Genomic DNA, 25,789 nt, shown 5'->3' on the forward strand with positions numbered 1-25,789 from the left:
TCATGTGATGCACCTAACACAAAAGGTAGATGCATTACTTGTTTCTCTTACCGAAGTGCAAAAAGAAAATCAGATTTTGAGACAGCAGATAGCCCGTGTATCACAGCTCACTGCTGCTCAACCTCGTGAGCCCAAAATAAACCCTCCACAAGTGTTTACAGGTGATCGGAAAAAAATTTGTGAATTTAAAAACGCATGTCAATTGCTTTTTATTTTAAAACCTCGTACTTACACTACAGACCAAATTAAAGTCTGTACCACTATATCATATATGTCAGGTGATCCACGGGCTTGGGAAGACTCCTTCTTTGAGAAAAACGACCCTCTTCTCAACACCTATCCTGCGTTCCTAGCAGAACTTTCTAGCCTGTATGAAGACCCAAACAGGCAGAGTACTGCTGACACCCAATTGAGGGCTTTAAAACAGGGAAGGAGACCTGTTGAAAACTTCGTAGCAGAGTTCAAATGGTGGACCCTAGATTCAGGGTGCAATGACGCATCTCTACAAACCCAGTTCAGGCTCGGGTTATCCGAAGCCGTACAAGACGAGCTCGCCCGAGCGGATTTACCTGGCACTTTGGATACCTTAATACAACTCAGCATCAATATCGACAGACGGTTATGAGAAAGGAAGGCTGAGAAAATGGGATTACCATTACCCAATCCTTCTCGATTTTCGGCTGAGAAAATGGGAGTACCATTATCCAATCCTTCTCGATTTTCGTCCTCCGACCCTACTCCTATGGAGGTAGGAATTATACATCCACCATTGTCGTCTGTCGAACGAGCTAGGAGAAAATCTCAAAATCTCTGCATGTACTGTGCATCCGCTTATCATCTGATAAGCGTCTGTCCCCTTGTCCTCAAAAAAGAGGGTGAGCGTTCACATGCATTACTGGGGGGGATTAACGACTTCTTTTTCTAATCCCTATCTTTTCATTCATTTGACCTTACAGTGGGACCACAATAGGATCACCACCAAGGCTATGATCGACACAGGATCTTGTGGGAACTACATTGACACTAGTTTTGTTGCTTTAAATAAAATACCTATTATTTCAAAATCTAAACCTGTCTCTGTTAGTTTTATTAACGGTATTCCATTATCTTCTGGTCCAATTACCAATCAGACACAAGCACTCCTTGCTACTATTAATGAGTCTCACGCTGAGACCACCACTTTTGATGTATTACCTTCACCCCATTTTCCCATTATTTTGGGACTTCCCTGGTTACACATACATCAACCAATCATTGATTGGAAAACACGGACTTTAACCTTCCCCTCTCACTATTGCGAGACCACGTGTAACCTCCAATCTTATAAAAAAATCCTGTCCATGGTGTCGGATGAAATCACACCACCACCATGCTATCAGGACTTGTCTGAAGTCTTCCTTGAGAAAAAAGCTCAAGTATTGCCTCCCCATAGGGACTATGATTGTTGTATCGATCTACTCCCTAACAGTAAACTACCTTTCGGACATGTTTATCCTCTATCTCAGGATGAACGTTCTCAAATCCCTTCACTTCCTATAATACCCCATGATCGTATTATTGGTGTTGTTCGTTCCTTAAAGGAAGAGATTCTGCACAGTCTAGGACTGGATTCACCACCACCACAACTAAGTGCTGATGCAGAAGGCTTCCTCTACTTTGACAACAAACTCTACATACCTCCTGGTATGCCTACTAAAATTTTAGAACTATCACATGACGTACCTATGGCAGGACATATGGGTATGACTAAGACATTTAATTTACTCACCAGGCAATTTTGGTGACCTGGAATGAAGACGTCTGTACAGAAATTTTGTAGAAGACCTTCTCCTCAATATGCTATTGGGGATCTCGTTTGGCTATCTACGAAAAACTTAAGGTTAAAGATCCCCAGTAAAAAGCTTGGGCCTTTGTTTCTAGGACCTTTCCCAATTGAGAAGCTCATTGGGAGAGCTGCAGTTCAACTCACCTTACCGGCAGATCTTAAAATACACCCCATCTTTCACGTGTCGCTACTGAAACCACATGTTCCCAACCAAGGAATAAGACCTACCATCTCGCCTCCAACTCCGGTACAAGTTGAAGGCGGAGAATAATTTGAGATTAAGGAGATTTTGGATTCTCGTATCCACAGAGGGAAACTCCAATATCTCATAAGATGGAAAAACTATGGACCCCAAGACGACACCTGGTTGGATACTTCTGATGTTCACGCTCCCAGGCTTATACGAAGGTTCCACTCCAAATACCTGGAGAGACCAGTACTATAGGCCTTCCGGAGCCGGCCTTAAGGGGGGGGGGTACTGTAAGATTCTGGTACCTTCGGTACCCTTCCAGCCCAATTCTTCCGCATATAGCTACCTGTCCCTTTAAATCTCGTGACGTCATCACTAAGCGCCGCTCTAAGCGGCTATTTCAATCGCCGGTTTTCACTCACAAGGTGTTCGTACAAACCGCTTGTTACACAGCCTTGTCTGACGCTGCTGAAGCCTCCAGCTATTTCCTGTATCTCGCTACGGATCCTGTATCTCGCTGCCGATCCTTCTCCTCATTACCGGACCCCTCATCTCTCTAAAACCAACTAGTGATAAGTACCCCGCAGGGGATTCCTTCCTATCAACTTGCACTATCTACTCTTGTATACTAAAGACTGTTGCTATCTATGCATTACTATTTCTATCATCTGCACTGTTACATAGATTGCTAGCTCTTGAGTCTACTACCATCTATATCCTTGCACTGAGTTAGCAATTCCTGTAAACTTCATCTGCTATCCCCTACCACCTGTTAATTGTACATGATTGCTAACCTATCTGCATACTATCTATCACCATCTGCTAACACTCCTGAACATTACTATTAAGTGCCTATCATTGCTATCACTACTCACGCCTGTCCTTTCAGCACATCACCTCTATACTATCGTATACAACCTATCACTCCAGGAACATCTTAAACTGAGTGCCTGTATATTTGCATGCTGAGGCAGGCTGGGCCACAATGATGAGTCTGGAGAGTTGGATATGGTGATTCTACACATCTCTGCACGACTACTGAGTGGAAATTCTGCAGCTGCATATCCATTTCACTAAACAAACGCCGGAGCGTTACACCCTCACACTAACCCTTCACATAACCCTGAAACTGACCCCCTCATAACCTCCATACTAACCTTTTCTGTAATCCTAAAACAAACCCTCCCTGTAATCCCAACACTTCTCTCTGTAAACCTCACATTTATACTCCCGTTAATCTAACCCTAACCCTCCCTGTAACCCTTACACTAACGCTCTCAATACTCCTCAATGTAACCCTAAAACTAACCCATCCTGTAAGCCTCACACTAACCTTCTCAATACTCCTCAATGTAACTCTAAAACAAATCCATCCTGTAACCCTTACACTAACCTTCTCAATACTCCTCAATGTAACCCTAAAACGAATCCATTCTGTAAGCCTCACACTAACTCTCTCAATACTGCTCAATGTAACCCTAAAACGAATCCATCCTGTAACCCTTACACTAACCTTCCCAATACTCCTCAATGTAACCCTAAAACTAATCCATTCTGTAAGCCTCACACTAACTCTCTCAATACTCCTCAATGTAACCCTAAAACGAATCCATCCTGTAACCCTTACCCTAACCTTCTCAATACTCCTCAATGTAACCCTGAAACTAATCCATCCTGTAACCCTTACACTAACCTTCTCAATACTCCTCAATGTAACCCTAAAACTAATCCATTCTGTAACCCTTACACTAACTCTCTCAATACTCCTCAATGTAAATCTAAAACTAATTCATTCTGTAACCCTTACACTAACCTTCTCAATACTCCTCAATGTAACCCTAAAACTAATCCATTCTGTAACCCTTACACTAACTCCCTCAATACTCCTCAATGTAACCCTAAAACTAACCCATCCTGTAAGCCTCACACTAACCTCAATACTCCTCAATGTAACTCTAAAACTAATTCATTCTGTAACCCTTACACTAACTCTCTCAATACTCCTCAATGTAACTCGAAAACTAATCCATTCTGTAACCCTTACACTAACTCTCTCAATACTCCTCAATGTAACCCTAAAACTAACCCATTCTGTAAGCCTCACACTAACCTTCTCAATACTCCTCAATGTAACTCTAAAACAAATCCATCCTGTAACCCTTACACTTACTCTCTCAATACTCCTTAATGTAACCCTAAAACTAATCCATTCTGTAACCCTTACACTAACTGTCTCAATACTCCTCAATGTAACCCTAAAACTAATCCATCCTGTAACCCTTACACTAACTCTCTCAATACTCCTCAATGTAACCCTAAAACTAATCCATCCTGTAACCCTTACACTAACTCTCTTAATACTCCTCAATGTAACCCTAAAACTAATCCATCCTGTAACCCTTACACTAACTCTCTTAATACTCCTCAATGTAACCCTAAAACTAACCCATCCTGTAAGCCTCACACTAACCTTTTCAATACTCCTCCATATAACACTAAACTAAAACTCCCTGTAACCCTAACACTAACCCTGTCTGTAACATTATCTCTTTGTACTCCTAACTCTTAAAAACTAACAATGAACTTGAGTATATTCAGATCTTAGTCCGAACCCACCTGAGTGAGCCTGCTCATCTGTGGCCAGAGCAATCTCTACTCCTCAGCTGCACCTATACAAAGGTTGTGTATATATATGTGTCTGTAGGACCTTGTGCATTACCACTAAAAAAGTTTATTAAAATGCAAATAGGTAGCATACATTATACTCACAAATGTAAGATGTATACATGCATGTAGGAAATAGGGACCAATTGCCTCCAGGACACTTCTATACTGCTGGATGGCGTGATGGTGTCCACAATGACCTGGCTGACGCGTTTTCAGGGAGAACCCTCTTCCTCAGAGCTAAATTTGCCACGCAGTGCGCCCTTCTCTTGTTGTTTTTGGGCATGGTGTGAACCAGCCCTAAAAGAGAAAAATAAATGTGTCTGGAAATTAATGCAGTTAGCTAGGGGTGGGTGGGATGGCAGGGTAATATAAAAAGAAAATATTTATTATTTTAATAAAGGTGTGTATATGTTTTAAATGTGTTTGTGTTTTGGGGGGATATATTTTAACCCCATAACTCAGTTCTGAGGATTAACCTATGATCCTTTAGGGTGGAGGATGTTAAGGGAATAGTAGAATTAAAAAATATACAGTATATGTAAATATATACTTTATAATATTACTCAGGGTATGTGCTTTTGCATGTGTTTAATTTTTATTTTTAAACATTTCTGAGAAATAATTACAATCCTTTTACTGTGAATCATAGGTTTTCCTACACAGGATGGCATCTGTGCAGCTAGAAAAACCTTCCCCACATTCCTTTCACTCTCTAACAGTGCTAACATGCTGCTAGCTAACACCGCTTATCACCGACCTGGAGTTAACACTGCACCGTTTATTAATGTCGCTCATCCCTAGAGACATCTAGGCTTTAGCCTGTGTAGTTATCATTTAAAGTATAAATATATAAGTTGTATGTTGTATAATCACATAATCAAAACTGAAAGAATGTTCTTTCCTTCTATTTTATTCCTATTAATTGCAAATGTACTTGATTTGTATTTCCTACATAGAAGTTGGGTGCACTTAGAATTTTTCCCATGGCATTTTATGTGTTTTATTTTTGGGATCAGGAAAATTTCAATAATTATTAAAGCGGAAGTATCGTCGCTTTTTTACTTTTTACCTACAGGTAAGCCTATAATAAGGCCTATAATAAGACTTACCTGTAGGTATAATTAATATCTCCTAAACCTGCAAGGTTTAGGAGATATTCGCCCTGCATGCAACCGCTGAAACCAGCGGCGCATGCGCTCTGAAGGTCCGGCGGACCTTCAGAGCTCTTTGCCGGCTCCTTGCCGGAAAAGTAAATTAAGTTACGTCAAGTAACGTTACATCATCGCGGCTTCAGCCAATCACAGCTCCGGAGCCGCCAAACCAGGAAGAGACGCAGAGGGAACATGACAGCTCCCTCAGCGGTGTCCGGGTGACCGCGTCGGGGCTTCGTTTTAAGGTAAGTATTTCATAATGAGCTAGTATGCGATGCATACTAGCTCATTATGCCTTTGTCCTGCAGGGTTTTTTTTTTTTTCGGTGAGGATACAACCGCTTTAATAGCCCCATATAAAAGATTTCTCAATTTGTCCAGGCTTGCACAAAATGTGCCTAAGCTCTCAAAGCACAAATCAGATGAAGTCTGTGTCCATTCCTGAGCAGCCATGCAGGTTAAACTGTATTTCTGACCAAAATTAGTATTTTTTTTTAGTTTTAGATTGAATAGAGATTGGTTAAAACCCCTGTCATTTTTGCTGTCTTTGTCCTTTCAGGGTGATTGCACTTTAACCACCTAAGAACTGCCCCACGTACATTAACTGCGGCAGGGGGACCCTTAAGCGCAAAATCACATACCTGTATGTGATTCTCCTCGTCGGCTTTGGGGCGATGGCTGCCGGGACCCCCGATCGCTCGTAGGAGAGACAGAACGGCGGTCTGACTATGTAAACAAGACAAACCACCGTTCTGTCACAGAGAGATCTTGTGTTCCAGTCAGTCCATCCCCCACACAGTAAGACAGCACACCCAGGGAACACAGTTAACCCTTTGATTGCCCCTGATATTAACCCCTTCCCTGCCAGTGTCTTTTATACAGTGACAGCGCATTTTTTTTTAACTGATCACTGTATTGGTGTCACAGGTCCCCAAAAAGTGCCACTTAGTGTCAGATTTGTCCGCCGCAATATCGCAGTCCCGCTAAAAATCGATGATCACCGCCGTTACTAGTAAAAACAATAAAAAAAAGAAAAAGTCCTTAAATCTATCCCATAGTTTGCAAACAAGATAACTTTTGCGCAAACCAATCAATATACACTTTTTGGGATTTTTTTTTTTTTTTTACCAAAAATATGTAGCAGAATACAAATTGGCCTAAATTGATGAAGAAATTAGATTTGTTACATTTTTTTTATTGGATGTGTTTTATAGCAGAAAGATAAAATATATATATATATATATTTTTTTTAAATTGTTGCTTTTTTTTATTGCGCAAAAAAAAAAACCGAGGTGAACAAATACCACCAAAAGAAAGCTTTTTTTGGGGAAAAAGGACATTAATTTTTTTGGGTACAGCATCGCACGACCATTCAATTGTCAGTTAAAGCAACGCTTAGAGGGTAAAAGAGGGTAAAACCTTCCGGGGCTGAAGTGGTTAATTTCAGTCCTGCTGGTATTGTTGTCACTATGATAGAAAATATTCCTTTAAAATATACCCAGTAAAAGTATTCAGCTTAGAAACATTACGGTTGTATTTTTTTTTTTTTTTTCATTCAACAATAAATTCTGATTATCAATGCTTGTTGAATATCTCTTCAGCCTCTATGTGCAATCCAAACTTTTAAAAGTTTTGCATTTTATAAAAACTTTTGCTGATGATCCTTTATTAGATATTCACATTCGGAATTCTGTTGCATTAGTAATACAAAATAGTCCAATCAATCAATAACGCTCTATGAAGCCATAACAACTTCCAGAGCGTTGTCCCATTCACAAAATGCCTTTCTGATGTGAGTTAAATAATGTAGCAGACAAAAATAGACTGTCCCTAACTGCTGTCAGACAGAATAAACAGAACATGTCTGAAGCCCAGACTCCAGTGTCACAGAAATCAAATAGCACCAATGTTTTCAATAACGTGTTCATGATACGTAACTCCATAGCCAAATGCCACAAAGTTAGCTAAAGTGTAACATAACTTCAAGGAGCTGTCATTATTTTTTCATTAGCTTAGTGTGATGGAGAAAATAGCATACTATGGGCAGGATGCAAGCAAATTCTAAAGGGTAACATGGTAAGCATGGTGGCACCAGGTCCTTCACAATGCAAGAACATAGAAATGAATGAAACATAATATTATAGCATTTCAATAAAGTTAAAGAAAAGAAAAAAAATGGTAAACAGTGCCTTGCTTGTAAAAAAACACCACCATGCCCCTTTTAAAAAAGAAACCAACCCATACAGGAATATGGCTCATGTTTCTGTGCCATCTAGTTTGCGTGTGCCTTTACAGTTTGTTTCCTTTTAAAAAGCAGCCACAGCCTGAGTAGAACATTCTCTCCACTGCCAGCCATAGAGGGATCTTAGCTCTCTGTGGGGAAACAGTGGTCTTTCTACAGAGGTTTAACGTGCCCCCTCAGAGAGAGGTTCTCCAATCATCAGGGAGCATGAGCTGCAGAGAGACCACTGCTTTCACCCAGAGAGCAAGGGTTACAATATAGGGCTGGTGGCAGGGGACAGGCTTTTCTATTCAGGTGATGGCTATCTTCTAAAAAAAACAGAACGTACGACTTTGAACACCCATTGTTTTGACGTACCTGGAATGTATTTAGCTAAATTAAACTTAAAGTTCAGTTGGGCTTTTAAACTATAGCCACGGTAGTCCCGTGCTCTATCGGTGATAGCAGCAAAGAGGAAAATTTTCCCTCTTCATTTTTGGGATTTAATTCACCAAACTGGGTGCGGACGGGTCCTTGTATATTTGATGGAATGATGTCTTTTGTGAACTTTTGTGTCTACCCCTGATTTTATGGAAGAATTTTACAATTCAACTTGAGTCCCTATTTTGATTGAATACTAAAACATCCATATTTCATGACGATACAACCTGGATAATCCTTGTTACACTGGCTGGTTGATGTATATTTGGTGCTTTTAGATATTGTACCCATATTATGATATGGAGAGCTTGTGGATCCTAAAGAAGCACTGGCCCTATTTGAAACGTGTCAGTTCACCAAGCTCAATATTTTGTATCCTATATACTCATATTATGGATCAATTTTTAATAGGAACAGTTGTGTTATAAATGTTAATAAAGATGTATTGTTTCTTTTTAAATAGCATTTCTATTTTGTGTATTATGTGACACCCTAAGGCTGCATTCACATGTCAGCGTATGGATCGCGGGCAGAACCGCCGCAATTCCGCCCGCGATCCGGAGATCGTTGCAAATCGCGGGGACGCCTGTGCGTTGCCCGTGATTTGCAATAGCACCCCAAATGCTGAGCGATGTTGCCGCAATTTCCGCCTGCCGAATCGCGGTAACATGGCGCAAAAAAATTTGCGGGACGCAATACGCTCCAAAGAAGCTCTTGTACTTTTTTGGGCGTAATGCGTCCCGCGATTTTTTTTGCGCCTGCGATTTTGCAACGATCTCCGGATCGCGGGCGGAATCGCGGTGGTTCTGCCCGCGATCCATACGCTGACATGTGAATGCAGCCTAACATCCCCTTCTTCCAGGCTCCCCTGTTGGAGACTTGAAGTTTATTTTTCCCATATTTTGTTTATAATGATCTAATGGAGGATGGTGTCAGGTACTTTTGATTGGGATACATTCTTTTATGAAGTCTAAGGAATTGTCTGTAGACCTCCGAGACTGTATTGCACCGAGGCACAGATCTGGGGAAGGGTACAGTAACATTTCTGCAGCATTGAAGGTCCCAATGAGCACAGTAGCCTCCAGCATCCGTAAATAGAAGAAGTTTGGAACCACCAGGACTCTTCCTAGAGTGGGCCACCCAGCCAAACTGAGCGATCAGGGGAAAAGGGCCTTAGTCAGGGAGGTGACTAAGGACCGGATGGATACTCTGACAGAGCTCCAGCATTTTTCTGTGGAGAACCTTCCATAAGAACAATCAACTCTGCAGCACTCTACCAATCAGGCCTGTATGGTAGAGTGGCCAGACGGAAGCCACTCCTCAGTAAAAAGCACATGACAGCCGGCCTGGAGTTTGCCAAAAGGCACTTGATGGACTCTCAGACCATGAGAAACAAAATTCTCTTTTCTGATTTAACAAAGATTGAACTCTTTGGCCTGAATAGCAAGCGTCATATCTAAAGTAAACCAGGCACCGCTTATCACCTGGCCAATACCATCCCAACAGTGAAGCATGGAGGTGGAAGCATCATGCTGTGAAGATGTTCTTCAGCGGAAGGAACTGGGAGACTAGTAAGGATCAAGGGAAAGATGAATGCAGCAATGTACATTCTTGATGAAAACCTGCTCCAGGGCACCATGGACCTCAGACTGGGGTGAAGGTTCATCTTCCAACAGGACAACGACCCTAAGCATACAGCCAAGATAACAAAGGAGTTGCTATAGGACAACTCTGCGAATGCCCTTGAGTGGCCCAGCCAGGGCCCAAACTTGAACCCAATTGAACATCTCTGAAGAGATCTTAAAAAATGGCTCCCTATTCAACCTGATGGACCTTGAGAGGTCCTGCAAAGAAGAATGGGAGAAACTGCCCAAAAATAGGTGTGCCAAGCTTGTAGCATCATACTCAAAAAGACTTGAGGCTGTAATTGGTGCCAAAGGTTCTTCAACAAAGTACTGATCAAAGGCTGTAAATACTTATGTGCATGGGATTTTTTTCGTTTTTATTTTTAATAAACTTGCAAAAATTTCAAACAAACGTCTTTCACATTGTCATTATAGGGTATTGTTTGAAGAATTTTAGGGGAAATATTTGAATTTAATCCATTTGAAATAAGGTTGTAACATAAAATGTGGAAAAAGTGAAGCTGTGAATAGTTTGGATAGATAGCATTGAATATATTGTTTTGGTGGTTATATTGAATCGCATTACTATTGGAAGCACAGTACTGATATAAGATTGTGCTGCACTTAGATAATATTTCAATCAGAAGCTTGTGTGGTAGATTCTACCTTTTGATTGAATCACATTGGCTTCTAAGAGTAGTGGTATCCACATATCATAAAGAAGCGTTCGTTGGTTTGTGGGCTAAAACTGATGCAGCTGATCTTTTACTGCTCAATTATCTACATACAAAAAACTGGCAAGCACTTGTACATATATCACATTTTTTCTGAATGTATGTAGTTCTCTTTAGATTAAGTATATTCTGAATTTGTGGATATTGGTTAGGTAAAAACCGGTTAGGGACTTGGGCTGCCCCAAGAACTGCTGAGTCAGCAGGATTGTTCAGCGGGTCTATGAATATTAAGGTTCATACAAACATTTATAATAAAACGAAAAAAAAAAAAAAAAAAAAAAAAAAACGCAATGGTCTGTTATGCTTCTATTTAGGTGTTTAAAAGATAAAACATTAAAATCCATAAAATTATTTTTCTAGTACTCTAGCTTTTCAGGCCTAGCATATACCAATGTACATGCATTCACGTGGTGTAATTGCCCAGAAATACTGACCGCATCCACAGAATTTTCTACTTTGAATACAATGCAAGATTACTGAACACAACGAAGTCTTACCTTAAAGTGATTGTAAAGTCTCACATTGTAAAACAACCTATTCGGTTTAAAATAGAAATGAAAGGCAAACCATTTGTGTATACTGTAGATATAAAAAGACATTATAATACCCTTTTCCCCCTTTTTTTATAAGTGATCATATTCCCTCGGTTCTCAGCTGCATACGAGTTGGGGGTGGAGAAGTAGCAGCAGCACACTGATCTTCTCTGTAGGCGGGGGCGCTGTTAGGACAAGTCTGATCATTGGAGGAGAGCACACTGAAGGGTTGATTTACTAAAACTGAAGAGTGCAAAGTCTGGTGCAGTTGTGCATGGTAGCCAATCAACTTCTAACTTTAGCTTGTTCAGTTAAGCTTTGACAAAAAAAAAAAAAAAAAAAATCTGGAAGCAGATTGGTTTCTATGTAGAGCTGCACCAGATTTTGCATGCTGAACTTTTATTAAATCAACCCCTTAGTTCTCAACATAGCTAGAGAATTGACCATGGTGTGCTTAGTGTGGTCAGCTTTTAATAGGAAAGCAGAGGGACTTGCAGAACAGGATATTTTTTCATACAAGTACATGGTACAGCAGGCACATATCAGGAATATGAAATGCTGGGTTTACATACTCTTTAATGCATGGAATGCATGAAGATAAAAACTGTTTAGACTTTAGAACCACTTTAAGCCCCGTGTCTGTTTTGCTGAGCAGTGTTTGCAGAGAGTGCCATGATTACTTATCTCTAAACAGTTTTTTGTAACCTTCCCCATCAATGTTTGCCTGACAATGACTGGCAAACTAGATACAGTATATGGCACTGTATGCCAGGCACAAACAATAGGATAGAGTGAATGTCATCTGAAGTACAATGTACGTGGGCAGTGGTGGCTGGTGTAATGAGGGCGCAGGGGCGCCGCCCCCCCATCTATGCGTCCAGCCCCCTAATCTGCATGCAAGGGCGCCGGACGCATGGAGCTTAATGGGTTTTTTATTTAATCACCTGATTAGAACCAGAGGCTCTAATAGGGTGATGCAAAGGGTGGAGCCGGGGCGCAGAGCAGTGCGCCCAGAGCCCACCCATTGTGTGACAATAGCGAATGAAAATTCGCTATTGTCACACCGATCCTCCTCCTGGCCAATCAGGAAGCGCCTCCGATACGCGCTTCCTGATTGGCCGCAAGGCAAACCACATGCCATTGGCCGAGGAGGAGGCAGGAGCGGGAGGACTCAGAGACGCGCTGCCGGGACTGAGGAGAAGCCGACGCCGGGACACTGATGAGAAGCCGCCCGCCGCCGCTGCTGCTCCAGGTAAGTAAGGGGGCACGCACGCTGATCTCTGCATTGGGGGAATGTATGCTGGTCACTGCATTGAAGGGGGCACGCACACTGATCTCTGCATTGGGGGAATGTATGCTGGTCACTGCATTGAAGGGGGCACGCACGCTGATCTCTGCATTGAAAGGGGCATGTATGCTGGTCACTGCATTGAAGGGGGCATGTACCCTGGTCACTGCATTGAAAGGGGCATGTACGCTGGTCACTGCATTGAAAGGGGCATGTACGCTGGTCACTGCATTGAAGGGGGCATGTATGCTGGTCACTGCATTGAAGGGGGCATGTACGCTGGTCACTACATTGAAAGGGGGCATGTACGCTGGTCACTGCATTGAATGGGTGCATGTTTGCTGGTCACTACATTGAAGGGGGCATGTACGCTGGTCACTGCATTGAAAGGGGGCATGTATGCTGGTCACTGCATTGAAAGGGGCATGTACACTGGCCACTGCATTGAAAGGGGGCATTTATGCTGGTCACTGCATTGAAAGGGGGCATGTATGCTGGTCACTGCTTTGAAGGGGCATGTACGCTGGTCACTGCATTGAAAGGGGGCATGTATGCTGGTCACTGCATTGAAAGGGGGCATGTACGCTGGTCACTGCATTGAAAGGGGGCATGCTGGTCACTGCATTGAAAGGGGGCATGTATGCTGGTCACTGCTTTGAAGGGGGCATGTACGCTGGTCACTGCATTGAAAGGGGGCATGTATGCTGGTCACTGCATTGAAAGGGGGCATGTACGCTGGTCACTGCATTGAAAGGGGGCATGTATGCTGGTCACTGCATTGAAAGGGGGCATGTATGCTGGTCACTGCATTGAAGGGGGCATGTACGCTGGTCACTGCATTGAAAGGGGGCATGTATGCTGGTCACTGCATTGAAAGGGGCATGTACGCTGGCCACTGCATTGAAAGGGGGCATGTATGCTGGTCACTGCATTGAAAGGGGGCATGTATGCTGGTCACTGCATTGAAAGGGGGCATGCACGCTGGTCACTGCATTGAAAGGGGGCATGTATGCTGGTCACTGCATTGAAGGGGGCATGTACGCTGGTCACTGCATTGAAAGGGGGCATGTATGCTGGTCACTGCATTGAAAGGGGGCATGTATGCTGGTCACTGCATTGAAAGGGGGCACGCTGGTCACTGTGCATTGAAAGGGGGCACACTGGTCACTGTGCATTAAAAGGGGGCACTGGTCACTGTGCATTGAAAGGGGGCACGCTGGTCACTGTGCATTGAAAGGGGGCACGCTGGACTCTCTGCATTGAAAGGGGGCACGCTGGTCTCTCTGAATTGAAAGGGGGCACGTTGGTCACTCTGCATTGAAAGGGGGCACACTATACCCTATTTACTGAAGGCCCCTTTCACACTTTTGCGACCTCAAAGTCACGCAATTTTTGACAGCGTTTTTTCCTGCAAAGCAATGCCTATTACATTTTTCTGTTTGCACCCCCCCCCCCCAAAAATTTTGAGCACCAGCCGCCACTGTACGTGGGTATCTGTGGGTTCTACATGTGAGCCCTACCCACTACTTTATTATTTTAGCATCATTTTCTAAAATTAAAAATTCTAATTTAATTTCATTTTAATTCTAATTAAAAATGTAACAAACAGTGTGAGATCACTCTACAGCAGGTAAGCAGACATAAAGAAATTTGGGAGCCATGACCCAGCTAACAGACAGGTGAAAGTGTTGTTTTTTTTTTACTTTTTATTTGAAGAGATCAAAATAAACAAGGGATTCTTCCATGCAAAATCTTTTATTCTAAGAGGCATAGCATATTCAAGTAAATACAGTGCAGAAAAAAAAAATTATTGAATCCCCTGGAGATTTGGTAAGTTTGCCAACTTACAAAGAAATGAAGGGTCTATAATTCTTATCATGGATGTATTTTAAATGAGACAGAAAATCAACCAAAACTCCAGAAAAAAAAACACATAAAACAAGCACTATAAATTAGGCTACAGTTCAGTGAGTAAAATAAGTGATTGATCCCCAAGCAAAACATGATTTAGTACTTGGTTGAGAATCCCTTGTTAGTAAGAACAGAGGTAAGGCGTTTCTAGGAGTTGGTGATCAGGTCTCAGGAGGGATTTTGGTCCACTCTTCTTTACAGATCATCTGTAAATCCTTAAGGTTACTTGGCTGTCTCTTGGCAACTCAAAGTTTAAGCTCCCTTCATACATTTTCTATAGGATTAATGTCTGGAGACTGACTAGGCCACTCCATGACCTTAATGTGCTTCTTTTTGAGCCACTCCTTTGTTGCCTCCGCTGTATGTTTTGGGTCATTGTCATGCTGAAAATCCCATCCACAACCCATCTTCAGTAATCTGGCTGAGGGAAGAAGGTTTTCAGCCAAGATTTTACAATACAAGGCCCCTCAATGCAGCAAAGTCATCTGTACCTTTAGCAGAGAAACAGCCCCAAAGCATCATGTTTCCACCTCTGTGCTTGACTATAGGGATGGTGTTCTTAGGGTCATAGTCAGTATTTTTTTTTCCTCCAAACACGGCGAGTCAAGTTAATGCCAAAGAGCCAAATTTTGGTCTTATCTGACCACAGCACTTGCTTCCAATCCTTCTCTGAATCATTTAGATGTTCATTAGCATGACTATAGATGTGCCTTCTTAGGGGGGGGGGGGGGGACTTGTTTGGAGGAAGATAAATGCTGACTATGACCCTAAGAACATCATCCCTACAGTCAAGCATGGAGGTGGAAACATTATGCATTGGGGCTGTTTTTCTGCTAAAGGTACAGATGACTTTGCCGTATTGAGGGGCCAAGAAGAAGAACATTAAGGTCATGGAGTGGCCTAGCTAGTCTCTAGACCTTAATCCTACATTGAATGGAGAGAAATAAAACTTCGAGTTGCCAAAAACAGAAAGCAAGGTCCAAAAAAAAAGACATGGGTGAGTGAGTTTGGGGTGGAGGAACTTGACTGGCCTGGACAGAGTCCTGACCTTAACCCGATAGAACACCTTTGGGATGATCGAGAGCGGAGACTGCCAGCCTGGCCTTCAACATCAGTGCCTGACCTCATAGATGCGCTTCTGGTAGAATGGTCAAACATTCACATAGACACACTCCTAAACTTTGTGGACAGCCTTTTCAGAAGAGTTAAAGGCTGTTATAGCTCCAAAGGGTGGGCCAATTCAATATTGAATCCTACAGACTAAGACTGGCATGCCATTAAAGTTTATGTGCATGTAAAGGCATCCCCATAACTTTGACAATATAGTGTATTTCTGGGCCTACCAAACCTGGACTTGTTTTATCCCACTGAGGCAATGCTGTGCCTTGGCTATAGCTATATACAGTTATCCACTTTTTATGGAGCTCAGCCACAGAGAAATTGTAACATTTCACAGTCCTGAAATCGCATTGCACCCACCTGCTGTTATTTTATAAACTTGAAAAGTTCCCATATTCTTCTGCCCTCAAGATAATTTCATATTTAAAATATGAACAAAAAAAAAACAAGTAAAAAGAAAAAAAAGACCAAAGTAGGTAAAGGTTTTACAAAAATAATGACAGCATCTCTTTAAAGTTTGTGTTACTTGTGTTAATGTACTTAGGCATACAGAAGTCTCCTGACATTCGCCCCTGCATTCCAGGACATCTTTAGAAGTGCCAACATGAATATCTTTTATCACTGGTTATGTGCCACTCTGGGTGTGATAGAATTCCAGCTGATTATAAAGCTGTAGAGAGGGAGAACAGTGACATTCAGTTTTATCTTGCCAATACCATATGCTCTCTATGTGAATCTGAATTTAGTAGGAATTATTGATTTACAGTATCTCACAAAAGTGAGTACACCCCTCACATATTTGTAAATATTTTATTATATCTTTTCATGTGACAACACTGAAGAAATGACACTTTGCTACAATGTAAAGTAGTGAGTGTACAGCTTGTATAACAGTGTAAATTTGCTGTCCCCTCAAAATAACTCAACACATAGCCATTATTGTGTAAGCCGCTGGCAACAAAAGTGAGTACACCCTTAAGTGAAAATGTCCAAATTTGGCCCAAAGTTTCAATATTTTGTGTGGCCACCATTTTTTTCCAGCACTGCCTTAACCCTCTTGGGCATGGAGTTCACCAGAGCTTCACAGGTTGCCACTGAAGTCCTCTTCCACTCTTCCATGACGACATTGCAGAGTTGGTAGATATTAGAGACCTTGCGCTCCTCCACCTTCCATTTGAGGATGCCCCACAGATGCTTAATGGGGTTTAGGTCTGGAGGCATGCTTGGCCAGTCCATTATCTTTACCTTCAGCTTCTTTAGCAAGGCAGTGGTCATCTTGGAGGTGTGTTTGGGCTCATTATCATGTTGGAATAATGCCCTACGGCCCAGTCTCTGAAGGGAAGGGATCATGCTCTGCTTCAGTATGTTACAGTACATGTTGGCATTCATGGTTCCCTTGATGAACTATAGCTCCCCAGTGCTGGCAGCACTTATGCAGCCCCACACCATGACACTCCCACCACCATGCTTGACTGTAGGCAAGACACACTTGTCTTTGTACTCCTAGCCTGGTTGCCACCACACACACTTGACACCATCTGAACCAAATAAGTTCACCTTGGTCCACAGGACATAGTTCCAGTAATCCATGTCTTTAGTCTGCTTGTCTTCTGCAAATTGTTTGCAGGCTTTCTTGTGCATCATCTTTAGAAGAGGCTTCCTTCTGGGTCGACAGCCATGCAGACCAATTTGATGCAGTGTGCGACGTATGGTCTGAGCACTGACAGGCTCACCCCCCCCCCCACCCCTTCAACCTCTGCAGCAATGCTGGCAACACTCATACATACGTCTATTTCTCAAAGACAACCTCTGGATATGACTCTGAGTACGTGCACTCAACTTCTTTGGTCGACCATGGCGAGGCATGTTCTGAGTGGAACCCGTCCTGTAAAACCACTGTATGATTTTGGCCATTGTGCTGCAGCTCAGTTAAGGATCTTAGCAATCTTCTTATAGCCTAGGCCATCTTTATGTAGAGCAACAACTCTTTTTTTTCAGATCCTCAGAGAGTTCTTTGCCATGAGGTGCCATGTTGAACTTCCAGTGACCAGTATGAGAAAGTAAGCACGATAACACCAAATTTAATACACCTGCTCCCCATGCACACCTGAGACCTTGTAACACTAACGAGTCACATGACACCAGGAAGGGGAAAAGGCTAATTGAGCCCAATTTGGACATTTTCCCTTGGGGTGTACTCACTTTTGTTGGCAGCAGTTTAGACATTAATGGCTGTGTGTTGAGTTATTTTGAGGGGAAAGCAAATTTACACTGTTATACAAGCTGCACACTCACTACTTTACATTGTAGCAACCCGTGTCATTTCTTCAGTGTTGTCACATGAAAAGATATAATAAATATTTACAAAAATGTGAGGGGTGTACTCACTTTTGTGAGATACTGTATGTATTTTAATTACAGATTTTGCCTTCTTTAAAAAGAGCTCTGGGTTAGTGTGATATTTAGAGATGTAAAGAACGTTCTTCAGTCCACCGTTAGAAAACACAGGATTGTTGAAGAATGCTGGTTCTTTATTCCAGTGTTTCCCAACTCCGCTCCTCAGGGCACACTAACAGGCCAGGTTTGCAGGATAATGGAAATACATCACAGATGATATCATTTGCTGCTAGGTGATTGCAGTATTCTAGTCTGCATCTCCCCAAGGTAATACTTAAAATCTGGCCTGTTAGTGTGCTCTGAGGACTGGAGTTGAGAAACAATGCTTTATTTGTCCAGTATCCCCCACTCATAGGGGTTGATTTACTAAATGCAAATAGATTGTGCACTTTGCAAGAGCAGCTGCTCCTGAGCCTAGTAAATGAACAGAAGCTCTGCTGACTGCCATCATCCTACCATGTGCAAACAAAAAAGCTGTATTTTCATTTCTTTTCTTTTCCTTGCATATGATTGGGTATTCTTTGCAAAGTGAAGCATTACCTTATTTACTAAGCACTGGAGCAACTGTCTTTGCAGAGTGCAACTTCACTTTGTAAAGTACACAGTCTAATTGCCTTTAGTAAATCATCCCCTAAGTATATGTAATCTCATTCAGCAAAATCTCACATAAGCTCAGGGGCGTAACTACAGGGGTTGCAGGGGTTGCAATCGCAACCGGGCCCCATGCTCAAGGGGGCCCATGTGGCTCCCCTGTACACCTGAATAGGAGGGGCGGCGGGGGCAGCATGTAGAGAAATCACTGTCCTCCTTTTTTCCTCCTGTAGCTGCAGGAGTAAAATGGAGGAGATTGGTTTCTCTGTACGCTGCCCCCGCCACTTCTCCTATCCAGTATACTTGTGTTCTGCTGTCTCTGGGCCCCTGTGTGCTCCCCTGGTCCCCCCCCCCTTCTGTGCTGCCCCCCCCCCTTCAGAATGCTCCCTTCACAATAGAGAACCAGAAAGGGGTCGGTAAATATGTAATTTACAAGCTCCTTCCTTTTCTGAATGGACAGAGTCATAGTCAGTGACATTGTAAAAAAATTAAATAAAATGATAAAAATAATAAAATTAAAATACCAAAAAAAAAACTACTGACACCAGTGGGTGAACTTCCAGGATTGCAAAGGTCACACTTGCGACAGGGCCCTGGCATTCCACCACCGTTAGTAGGCCCCAAGATGGCAGGAAGGGGGCCCACTGCAGAACTTGTGAAAGGGTCCCGCTGCGGGACCGTAATAAAGGGCCCCGCAACTAGAGTAAAGGGTGCCAGGGGTCCAGGGGGCCCTTCATGGTTTCTTGCACCGGGGCCCTGAAGGTTCTAGTTACGCCTCTGCATAAGCTTAAACGTGTTATTTAATTTCAAAAGTCATTCTCAGTATTTTAAAATCTGCAGCTATTATTAAAATATTATCTAGTGATCCTGCCATGAAGGTCTTTGTTCAGGAATTTTCATTTATTGAGTGACATGTATCTGTCTCCCGCCTTTGTCACCATCAAGGAACTCACTCTGAGTATTGACACAGGAGTTGCTGCACATGCATGTAGACAGGAAATGGTTGCAAAAGGACGCTGAAGATTTACACTGTAATTTGCAACAAAGTATAAAAAAAACATCATAACAGAGTTTATGATCCCCTGTGCTTTAGCAAACTAAATATAATCCAAATAGGGCTGCAGAGGATTTAAAGTATATGAATGCAACTGGCTTATAGGTGGTCTTAGAATTTCCTTTTTTTTTTTTTTATCAACTTCCATTGTTATTAAAAATAACCCCTATGGGTTCATATTCCCTAAACATAGAATAAACAGCTCCAAGACATTGAAAGTTACATTACAACCATTTGGAGATACAAACTACTTTGAATGCCTCCATTTCTCGTGTCTCCCAGAGATAAAAGCCGCCATTCAGCCCCCTAATACCTGTCAATCCTGTTTTTCTTCTTCTTTAAAAATCCAAACGAATGAGAATGTTTTCATTATTTTGGGTAAGTAATACAGACCCATGCCACGCCATGCCTATCCATTGGATAGGTAAAGGTCCTCAATCTTTTTCATTTGTGACCTGGGACTTCAGCAGTCATTTTCAAAAACATTTTTCAGTAGAACCTTATTAAACAGATTATCTCTGTTATTATTATTATACAGGATTTATATAGTGCCCATAGTTTACATTTGAAGTAATATATTAATAAATTCTAAGTTTATATTAGTTATAAAAGTCTGGACACACCTATATTGACTGTGGGATCGCATTTGGTAAACCCAGGTTCCAAAGCTGGAGCCAGCTTTATATACTGTAGCATAGACATTTGTCATTTTACAATGTAAATACAACTATTTAAATTACTTCTTATAAAGTAGAGTGTCAGGGCCTGAATCTGAACCCAGGACCTCTGCAGCATCTGGCAGTAGCTATTCTTGCTGAGCCCCCTGAGATTCTGGATAACTTTGTGCCTAATCCCTTAGACAAACTTACTTTTTATCATGTTTCTGGTGAACCTTGAACTCCTTGCTCCTCTCACGAACTTGCAATTTAAGCTATAACTTGGTACTTCCTGTTTGCCAGATTATTGTGTTCTTCTTCAGTCAATATCTTGGTCCTTACAATCCTGCTGCCATTCACATCCTCATTATCATTCGTTACTGACCTTTGGCTTATTCCTCAACTACTACTCTGATTGTGACATAGAATATACTAATAAAGTCACCCATGTACACTAAAGGGTCAGGTAAAACGATACAAAAGTCTTGTTGTTTTTGCACAAAGCAGCCCAGATCCTCCTCTTCTCGGGTCCCTCGCCGCCACTCCTGGTCCGTCCCCCCGGCTGGGTGCCCCTTGTTATTGGTGTACCTGAACCGAGCCACTGCCCTGTGTGTCCATTCAGACATGAAACTGTGGCTCACCCCCCCCCCCCTTATTGGCTTACTGACTTTGATTGACAGCAGCGCCAGCTGCTGTGTCTCAGCTAGTGATGGGCCGAACACCCACCTGTTCAGGTTTGCATCAGAACATCTCGAACAAGGAAAAATTCTAGCGAACATGCAAGCTATATTAAAGTCTATGGGACACGAACATGAAAAATCAAAAGTCCTCATTTTAAAGGCTTATATGCAAGTTATTGCCATAAAAAGTGTATGGGGACCCTGGTACTGCCCTGAGGGACATGTATCCATGCAAAAATGTTTTTTTTTTAAACTATAATTTTTACAGGAGCAGTGATTTTAATAATGCTTAAAGTGAAAGAATAAAAAAAAAATTCCTTTAAATATCGTGTTTGGGGGGTCCCCTTAATGTGCCTGCAAAGTGGTGCATTTGTATAATGTATAGATCGTGCTGCAGCAATAGTGACATTTCTAAAGGAAAAAATGTCATTTAAACTTGGATGGGGCTGTAATGTATTGTCGGCTCCCGACAATACAGATAAAAAAATGAAAAAACTGCTGTGGGGTCCCCCCAAAATCCATACTAGACCCTTATCCGAGCATGCAGCCTGGTAAGCCAGGATAGGGGGGCAAGCGAGTGGCCAACTCCCTCCTGAACCATACCAGGCTGCTTGCTCTCAACATGGGGAGGGTGCTTTGGGGTGCCCCTCAAAGCACCTTGTCCCCATGTTGATGGAGACAAGGGTCTCTTCCCGACAACCTTGGGCTGTGGTTGTGGGGGGTCTACGGGTGGGGGGCTTGTCTGAATCTGGAAGCCCCCTTTAACAAGGGGGACTCCAGATTCTGACCCCCCCCCCCCATGTGAATGGGTATCTGGTACATCCTACCCCTACCCATTCACCAAAAAAATGTAAAAAATAAAAAACCACAGAACACAGTTTTTGACAAGTCCTTTAGTAAAAAGAAAAAAAAAAAAAATAGTGTCCTTCGATATAATTCCATCGTCAATCACGATGCCCAACCACCTGAAAAATAGAAAAAAATTCAAAAACACTTCGCCTCTTCTGAGGCTACCCGCTGTGTGCCGTATTTCAGCTTTGACAGCTGTTTTATAGGCAAGGGATGGGGCTCCCAGTTATGTCACCTGGTGGCACTGCCCCTTCTGACGTCACATGACTCGACTCGAACTTTGACTCGAACATCAAGCCCATCTCTAGCCTCAGCCAATGAGGAGGGAGAGTCCCCAGACTTCATGGCTCTCGTGCAACATCGCAGGATTGAGATGGGGCTTAGGTAAGTATTAGGAGGCTAAAGGGGGGCTGCTGCACACAAAAGGTTTTTTTATCTTAATACATAGAATGCATTAAGATAAAAAAGCCTTTTGCCTTTAGAACCAATTTGACCTACCTTTACTCTATATTATGGAGAATGCAACAGGAGAAATGGAAAGCCCCAAACACGTTTAGCATCCTCCGAGGTAGGTGATAAGATTAGGTACATTTAGTTCTGGTTTAGAACTCCTAGCTCCCTGCCCAGCCACTGTGCCTGTCATTGTGAATGAACTGCATTTGACTCATACCACGTTAAAAAAAACCAGAAGCCCTAAAGTTCTTTAAAACATGAAAGAATTGCATCATTAGACATAGCACAAGTACTGTAAGATTACATCTGTTATTACTTCAGCAATCAGGTGTATGGGTAGAATGGAGATCTTTTCATATACCTAAAACTCTTAAGGCATGTACACATGATCAGAAAATTGTTGAAAAATACATCTAGAAGCGATCATACAATAATCTGATCGTTAGTATGAAGCTTTCATCCAAAATTTTTCCGAAGGGACAAACACAAAAATTTTTCTCGTACAATGCCAGATCTTACAATTTTTGTGTAAACAGTACCGTTTTTATGCAAAAATACAATAAAAATACACTACAACACATGCCATCAATTCTGAATTTTATTCTGTCATATGAGAATTTTCGTACTTTAGTAACCTTTTCATTTCGGATCTGGAGACTAGCATGAAAAAAAAAAAATGGATGATCATCTGTCAAATAATCTCATCGTGTGTAGTAGGCTTTAAAGGGTAACTCCACTTTGGTGGAGGAAAAAAAATTGAAAATAAAGAAAAAACAAGATAGCGTATACAATTGCGACACAAATCATATTGTACTTGAATGTTATTAAAAATGTCCTTTCCTTTTCAATCTGCAGCTGTTTTTAATTTTCTGAAAATGCAATATGGCTACCTGGAGCTGTTCTGTACACAGAATGTATACTGACCACACCCCAGAAACATCATTTCCTGCTTGTGTGATTGGCTCACCAATTTTCCCAGAAGTCTGCCTAAGATACAAATCAGATTTCTGGCATCCCCTGCAACAAAAATGTAATTTTTGGTGGGATTCTCCCAATAGGAACACGTCTAAAGGGATGCAGACCCAGCAGATTTCCTCATTAGAGCCCTGCAACTGCCACAGCTGATAGATAATTATGAAACCACTCCAATTAGACTCACTCAGCACAGAGGCACAGCAGAACAAACAATGATTTCTTCCGAATAACAAAATTACTCTGCAACAAAGTTTGTTAAAATCCTTGCAATGTACAGAGATCACCCAGAGGGGAATATTTATTTCTCAACAAAAGTGGAGTTACACTTTAAAATTATTTGAATTGAGAGAGTCAGAAGGGAAGAGACATTTGTGTCTTTGCACTGCATGGCTCCTATACAGATTTTATTTGGTGCTTTAGTAATAGCTGTCACAGGGTTTGGGAATTCATCTGTTCCTGCTAAACCTCCACAACAACTCTGCCAGTCTCTGGAAATTGTCAATACGTCCATTCCAATTTTCATAGCTGCTGCCTCATTGAAATCCTAGCACATAGTGTAGCTTGCAGGCATGTTCTCGCCTGCCAGACCTGACAGCTATCGACTGTTAGATGCAGTGGGCAGCAGGGACGCTGGACAATGCTGTAGCAGTTAGCACCCTTTAGGCTGTGTGACTTTGGAATCAATGTAATGGAAAGATTAAAAGACCTATCCGTGCTCCTTTGATAAATAGATTACAAGGGATTGGCTTATATAAAGACCGTGGCTACAACTGCTGCTTTGTTGCTTTTTTCAACCCCCCCCCCCCTCCTTAAAGTCAGCTTAAGAGGGGGCTGGTTTGAAATGATCTAACCCTTTCTCTTGCTAGCAGATCTGCACTGTTGTGAGCAGCGACGTTCTAAAACTTGTCCTACTGGGCATTGCCTGCACTGGTTGGGACTTTACCTGACTTGGGCCTTTTGTACATGGAATACGAGGAAGACGATGATGACATCCTCTTTGCAAAGTGGATGAGTAGCTTTTGGGGACATAGCGGAATTGAGGATAACGACAAAGATGTCAGGAACCACAGGAAGCGCCAGTCACGGGCTCTTTCAGAAAGGAGGGCATCCCTTCCATGTCCGGTAGGTATCATGCTAAATTGTCTTTAAAAAGGTGCTGTGAAGTGTCGTTTTCTATAATAACCAATGAAAAGTCATCTTTCATTAGTTGGGAGTAGTCAATGAATGAACAACAATTAAAATTTGGTTGTAGGTTACATAGGTAATAATTTACATCACTAAATGTGTTTTCCCTGTTTGGGTAATGAGGATTTTCATTCATATGAAAAATGATTTAATTATTGATCCATTTTATTTGTATTATTTAATTGTGTTTGTAGTAAAAATGCTCATTGATTGCATTTATAGAAATTCTGTTGGGCTACATGATAAGTATAGTAACACATAAGAACCAATCTGCGTAATTTTGCGTAAAAAAAGAAAAAGAATCAATCAAAATCATATTTAATTTCCTAGATTGGTATTAAAAAAATGTAAAGTAAACTATCAGAGACTGCTGAGGGTTTCTGCATCATCTTATTAAACATGTTCATTAGTATGTATAGGGTTTGTCCCTGAAGGTAGCGATCACCTCAATGTTATTACTCCAAAAACTGAATTAATTTTTATGGCAAAAGCAGTTGTATGCAGAAAATCTTTGCTCATTCCTGCATGGGTATTGCTTGATGGATTTTAGGTGCATTTAGTAGTTAGCCAAGTGTTAATAGGCATCAGTTATCAATCACAATAAGTCTCAAGAAGATATATATACCGCACTTTGCACCTAGGGTTCATTCGCACATTCCCAATGCATTCACACTATTCCCAATGCACGGCAACCAAAACATAATGGTGACCTGTGAATGCAGTTCACACCAGTGCATTAGGTTTGCCCAGCACTGAAAAAAAAAAAAAGTACAGCATGAACTACTTTTTTTTGTATCATAATGCAACGCGTTTAGATGCAGGCAGATGTGCACAAACGTGCATAAATGCAATGCACTGCAAGGCAAATAAAGGCAAAAAAACCCATCTACAAAGCATGTAAAACACACGCGAATGTGTTATAACACGTTATAAAAAACTGCAACGCAACACGAAAACATTAACACTTGTGTTGTGACATGAATGAGCTCTTAGAAACTAAAAGGGTCAGTAACCCTTGAATAAGGCAGTCACACCCATTAATTCACATAAATGGCCTCATATAAAGAGTGCTTACACCCTGGGGTTATAAGGTAATTGGCATCACGCAGTGGGGTTTATTTACTAAAAATGGAGAGTGTAAAATCTGGTGCAAATCTGCACAGCAACCAATCAGCTTCCAGGTTTTATGGCCAAAGCCCAATTAAACAAACTGAAGTTAGAAGCTGATTGGCTACCATGTACTGC

At 41.8% G+C, this 25,789-nt stretch overlaps 1 protein-coding gene across 1 annotated transcript in view; it reads left to right on the plus strand.

The window, feature by feature from the left end:
• Positions 1-23,973: 23,973 nt before the first annotated feature.
• LNP1 (leukemia NUP98 fusion partner 1) overlaps positions 23,974-25,789 on the plus strand; it is a 73,284-nt gene continuing 71,468 nt past the window's right edge. Inside the window, exon 1 of the mRNA XM_082245513.1 lies at positions 23,974-24,481. Coding sequence (XP_082101639.1) covers positions 24,323-24,481 — 159 coding nt within the window. The 5' untranslated portion in view covers positions 23,974-24,322. The remainder of the gene's footprint in view (positions 24,482-25,789) is intronic.

This window comes from Pelophylax lessonae (genome assembly GCF_965119305.1).
Source record: "Pelophylax lessonae genome assembly, chromosome: 2".
Lineage (NCBI taxonomy): Eukaryota > Metazoa > Chordata > Amphibia > Anura > Ranidae > Pelophylax > Pelophylax lessonae.